Raw genomic sequence first — 6,000 nt, 5'->3', positions numbered from 1 at the left:
ACCAAACCGTGTTAGAGGAGGATTGTGTGACCAAACCGTGTTGGAGGAGGATTGTGTGACCAAACCGTGTTGGAGGAGGATTGTGTGACCAAACCGTGTTAGAGGAGGATTGTGTGACCAAACCGTGTTGGAGGAGGATTGTGTGACCAAACCGTGTTGGAGGAGGATTGTGTGACCAAACCGTGTTGGAGGCTGCAGACAGCTGGAGAAAGACAAGGAGGGAAAGCTTTCCTCTGTCACAGTCACAGCAGTGATCTGGTGATTTATAATAAGAGATGTTTGATTGCTGTGGGGCAGAAGCCTGATTGGAGGAAATGGAAGGTGAAATTTGTGCTGCTGTGATTTTGTGAATAGTCACTGAGGGGTTTGAGTGCAGAAAAATAGAAATCAAAGGAGCAAACATTGGGTGAAACGTATCCCTGATTCTGATGTTGCTTCTCCACAGGAATGGAGGACTTTAGTCGGCAGGTTCGAGACATATTGAGCTGGAAGAGGGCAGTGTGTGGATCAGCAGCAACCCCCTCACTGTGTGATCGCTCTGAACGGATACACATCACTGGCTGTGTCCTCCGGTGAGGATAATACAAAACCTTACCTGGATCAGTGAAACAAAGCAGAGACAACAACTCGAGGGTTAACTATTACAGCAGGCACATCCAGGGTTAATTACAGTGGGTGGGGTTAGGGGGTTAATTACAGTGGGTGGGGTTAGGGGGTTAATTACAGTGGGTGGGGTTAGGGGGTTAATTACAGTGGGTGGGGTTAGGGGGGTTAATTACAGTGGGTGGGGTTAGGGGGTTAATTACAGTGGGTGGGGTTAGGGGTTAATTACAGTGGGTGGGGTTAGGGGGTTAATTACAGTGGGTGGGGTTAGCGGGTTAATTACAGTGGGTGGGGTTAGGGGGTTAATTACAGTGGGTGGGGTTAGGGGGGTTAATTACAGTGGGTGGGGTTAGGGGTTAATTACAGTGGGTGGGGTTAGGGGTTAATTACAGTGGGTGGGGTTAGGGGGTTAATTACAGTGGGTGGGGTTAGGGGGTTAATTACAGTGGGTGGGGTTAGCGGGTTAATTACTGTGGGTGGGGTTAGGGGGTTAATTACAGGTTTGGAGTTAATTACAGGTTGGGGGTTCGGGAGTAATCACGGGTTTGGGGTTAGGGGATAATTCATAGAATCATAGAAACTCTACAGTGCAGAAAGAGGCCATTTGGCCCATTGAGTCTGCACCCACCACAATCCCACCCAGGCCCTACCCCCATTTCCCTACATATTTTACCCACTAATCCCTCTAACCTACACATCATAGGACACGAAGGGGTAATTTTAGCATGACCAATCAACCTAACCCGCACATCTTTGGATTGTGGGAGGAAATCGGAGCACCCGGAGGAAACCCACGCAGACACGAGGAGAACATACAACTCTACACAGACAGTGACCCGAGCTGGGAATCGAACCCAAGTCCCTGGAGCTGTGAAGCAGCAGTGCTAACCACTGTGCTACCATGCCGTTCAGTTTGGGGTTAGGGAGTAATTATGGGTTTGGGGTTAGTTACAGTAGATGATAGAATGACTGATGGAAAGTCCTTTTGTCTGAGGCACTGTGTAAATCTGGTTTCCTCTCTCACTCTGACAGGTACCAGGGGAATTCCGGGGAAGTTGGCTGCTTTGTGGCGTCTCAGCCGCTGCCCAAACACAACAATTACTTTGAGGTAAGCAATGAGATTCGATTGAATTCCAGCTGCAATTTGAAGATCTTCAGTGGAAAGATACCCTTGTCTTTCATGGGGTGACGATGTGGTGGAGTGTTGGGGAATGGGGAGGCGGGTGAACCTGGAGCTGGTGAGGGGGTAGGGCTGCAGATGGACAAGGGGTCCATGGGAACGCTGAGACCTGAGTGGGGAGCGAATCCTCAACCCCCTATTAACAGCTCACTATCTGACACAGCTTCCAGTTACTGAATGGGTGAAACACATGGACCAGGCCTGCTGGCCTGTCTGGTGGACACTGCTAAACCTCAGAATCTGGCTGGAATCTTCCAGAAAACAATTAGCTGCCCTTCCCTCCCTCCCCTTGTTACCCCTTCCCTGTCCCTGTCTCTCCCAACCCCTCATTCCTTGATTTTGGACTGGCCACTTGCTCATTGCTGGAGTCACGGTGAATCTGATTTGATTTATTATTGTTACATGTATTAACATACAGTGAAAAGTATTGTTTCTTGTGTATTATACAGACAAAGCATACTGTTCATAGAGAAGGAAAGGAGAGAGTGCAGAATGTAGTGTTACAGTCATAGCTAGTGTGTAGAGAAAGATCAACTTAATACAAAGTAGGTCCATTCAAAAGCCTGACAGCAGCAGGGAAGAAACTGTTCTTGAGTCGGTCGGTACGTGACCTCAGACTTTTGTACCTTTTTCCCGATGGAAGAAGGTGGAAGAGAGAATGTCCGGGGTGCGTGGGGTCGTTAATTATGCTGGCTACTTTCCCGAGGCAGCGGGAAGTGTAGACAGAGTCAATGGATGGGAGGCTGGTTTGTGTGATGGATTGGGCTACATTCATGACCTTCTGTAGTGCCTTGCGGTCTTGGGCAGAGCAGGAGCCCAGACCAAGCTGTGATACAACCAGAAAGAATGCTTTCTATGGGGCATCTGTAAAAGTTGGTGAGAGTCGTAGCTGACATGCCAAATTTCCTTAGTCTTCTAGTGTAGAGTATAGGGCTAACGGTAGGACTCTGAATAGTGTTGATGAACAGAGGGATCTAGGTGTATGTGTACATAGATCCCTGAAAGTTGGGAATCAAGTAGATAAGGTTGCTAGGAAGGCATACGGTGTCTTGGCGTTTATTGGTAGGGGGATTGAATTTAGGAGCCGCAGCGTCATGTTGCAACTGTACAAAACTCTGGTGCGTCCGCACTTGGAGTATTGTGTGCAGTTCTGGTCCCCACATTACAGGAAGGATGTGGAGGCATTGGAGAGGGTGCAGAGGAGGTTTACCAGGATGTTGCCTGGTATGGAGGGGAGGTCCTATGAGGAGAGACTGAGGGATTTGAGGTTGTTTTCGTTAGAAAGAAGGTGGCTAAGAGGGGACCTTATTGAAACATATAAGATGATTAGAGGTTTAGATAGGGTGGACAGTGATAGCCTTTTTCCTCGGATGGAGAAAGCTAGCACGAGGGGGCATAGCTTTAAATTAAGGGGTGGTAGTTATAGGACGGATGTCAGAGGTAGCTTCTTTACCCAGAGGGTGGGAGGGGAATGGAATGCCCTGCCTGCTGCAGTTGTAAATGCGCCAAGTTTGGGGGCGTTTAAGAGATCCGTGGATAGGTTTATGGATGGAAAGGGATTGGTTTAGGTTAGAGGGTCATTGTTTTTTAACTGGTCGGCGCAACATCGTGGGCCGAAGGGCCTGTTCTGCGCTGTAATGTTCTATGTTCTATGTTCTGAGAGAGTAGAAGTGTTGATGGGCTTTCTTAACTATAGTGTTGGCATGGGCAGATTGTCAGTGATCTGGACACCTAAAAACCTGAAGCTCTCAATCCTTTCTACTTCGCCCCCGTTGATGTAGACAGGGGCATGTTCTCCTTTACGCTTTCTGAAGTCGATGACAATCTCCTTAGTTTTGTTGGCGTCGATGGAGAGATTATTGTTGTCACACCAGTTCAACAGATTCTTTATCTCATTCCTGTACCCTGTCTCTGAGATACCTGAATGCAGTTAAATCAGAACCAACCCCCAAACTAGAAGGGAACACACAGTATTCTGTGTGATTTCCCACTCTAACTGTGCTCAGTATAATCCCATTTATTTCCCAAAGCAGACCTGATAGGAGTGCTTAGAATTCAGAGAGGTTTTGGTAAAGTGGGTGTGGAGAGAATGTTTTCCTCTTGTGGGGAACAAGTTGAACAAGAGATCATCAATAATAGTGCAACCGAGAATTCCAGTGGGGAATTCCAGAGAAGCTTCTGTAGCCAGAAGGTGGTGAAAGTGTGGAACCCGCTCCCACACGGAGTGAAGCGAATAGTTTAGATATGATGATGACCAGACAATCTTGTTTTTATGATGATTGAGGGATACATTTTGGGTGGGAAGCTGGGCTGAGGAACTCAACTGGACCCACCACATTAACACAGTGGTTACAAGAGCAAGTCAGAGCTGGGAATACTGCAGCAATAACTCAACTACTGATCCCCCAGAGCCTGTCCACCACCTACAAGGCATAAGTCAGGAGTGTGATGGAATACTCCCCACTTGCCTGGATGGATGCAGCTCCAACAACACACAAGAAGCTCAGCACCATCCAGGACAAAGCAGCTCACTTGATTAGCATCACATCTACAAACATTCAATCCCTCTACCCCTGACACTCAGTAGCAGCAGTGTGTACTATCTACAAGATGCGATGCAGAAATTCACTAAAGATCCTTAGGCAGCACCTTCCAAACCCACAACCACTTCCATCTAGAAGGACAAGGGCAGCAGATACCTGGGAACATCCCCACCTGCAAGTTCCCCTCCAAGTCACTCACCATCCTGACTTGGAATTATATCTCTGTTCCTTCACTGTCACTGGGTCACAATCCTGGAATTCTCTCCCTAACAGCATTGTGGGTCAACCCACATCACGTGGACTGCAGCGATTCAAGAGTGCAGCTCACCACCACCTCCTCACGGGCAACTAGGGATGAGTAATAAATGCTGGCCCAGCCAGCGACACCCATGTCCCATGGATGAATGAAAAAGTACCCTGCTGCTACTCTCTGAAATGGTGTATTTTGTACCTGTGTGAGAGGCCTTGTTTATTGCTTCATCAAGAAGGATAGAGAGATTGCAGGAAAGTTTTTTTTAATTCGTTTGTGGGACACGGGTGTCATTGGCTGCCCAGCATTTATGAAGTTGAGTAGCTTAAGCCTGGTTGGGTTGTATGGTTTCTTGCTGTGCTGTAATGTTATCTCCCCAGCATGGATTTACAACAGAGACAATTATTGCGAATTTTGAACTGTTTGAATCTGAAATAATTTATGCCACTCTGGAACCCGAGGATCAGAGAGACACGGCCTGACTGTGGCTGTAGAACATTGGTGGTGGAATGATATCGAGGGCTCTCTCGATTTTACACTGTCTCCTGTATGTCTTCTCACAGAAAACATCAGTCTGTTCTGTGAGTCATTGCATTTGCACAATAGTTTGCAGATGTATAAATGGTCTTTTGGAGGTGGTGATATTTGGAATAAAAATGCTGGCAAATCAAACTGTTTCTGTCACAAGGAGAAAAACAATGGGTTCGGAACACATTTAAACATAATGTAAAAAGGCTGTTGTGATAAATTGCTCATCAGAATTCCTTCCGAGCCACCTCACCACGATGGATCAACTTCCTGGTGGGGGTGGGGTGGGGAGGTAAGAAGGTGGGGCCGTGGGCTGGTGGGGGAGTGCGCGAGGAACTGTGTGGGGGGTGGCGGGGGGGGGGGGGGGGTGGGGGGGGGAGGCGCGCAGTGATCTTGACTTCTGAATCTGCAAATTCTGACTGAAAATGTTTCTGAAAATTCTCTGAGAACGCAAACACTCTCACATCATGTGAACCAAATCGAGCATCGAGCTGTTGATTTTGTTTTCTTCCGTGTGACCTTAACTGTGGCCATACATCAAACTTGCAGATTTAGCCTGAATGTCAGACTCAGGAGGAGAGATTATTGGGCATCCTATGCAGTGTCCTGATGAAAAGGTAATTGAATAGATCGAGGGCAACTCGGTTTAACAATAAAAGGCTTTATTGCCAAACGGTAAGAATAAAAACAACAAAGTTGGATTAGATTACAATGCAACTGTTCTGCTCAACTCCCAAACTCCAACTGCCGGTTCCTCCTCAACCTGTGCTCCGAGCCTCCTGCTGATTGGTTTGACTGCCGGCCGAGATGGTCCATAGTGTCATTGACAGCCCCACGGCCCCTGGGAATGTACCCTCCCTTAAGGAGCCAGGTTACTACCTGCCTTCCCGCTCAAA

General features: G+C 47.7%; 1 protein-coding gene across 1 annotated transcript in view; it reads left to right on the top strand.

Annotated features, from left to right (window-relative positions):
* The first annotated feature begins 314 nt into the window (after positions 1-314).
* LOC145350232 (SPRY domain-containing protein 3-like) overlaps positions 315-6,000 on the top strand; it is a 321,444-nt gene continuing 315,758 nt past the window's right edge. The window contains exons 1-3 of the mRNA XM_080199294.1: positions 315-321; positions 446-572; positions 1,636-1,711. Of these exons, the coding sequence (XP_080055420.1) occupies positions 315-321; positions 446-572; positions 1,636-1,711 (210 nt within the window). The remainder of the gene's footprint in view (positions 322-445; positions 573-1,635; positions 1,712-6,000) is intronic.

This window comes from Carcharhinus amblyrhynchos, chromosome 11 (assembly GCF_965287045.1).
Source record: "Carcharhinus amblyrhynchos chromosome 11, sCarAmb.v2.hapA, whole genome shotgun sequence".
Lineage (NCBI taxonomy): Eukaryota > Metazoa > Chordata > Chondrichthyes > Carcharhiniformes > Carcharhinidae > Carcharhinus > Carcharhinus amblyrhynchos.
This window is presented reverse-complemented; position numbering and strand designations above follow the sequence as displayed.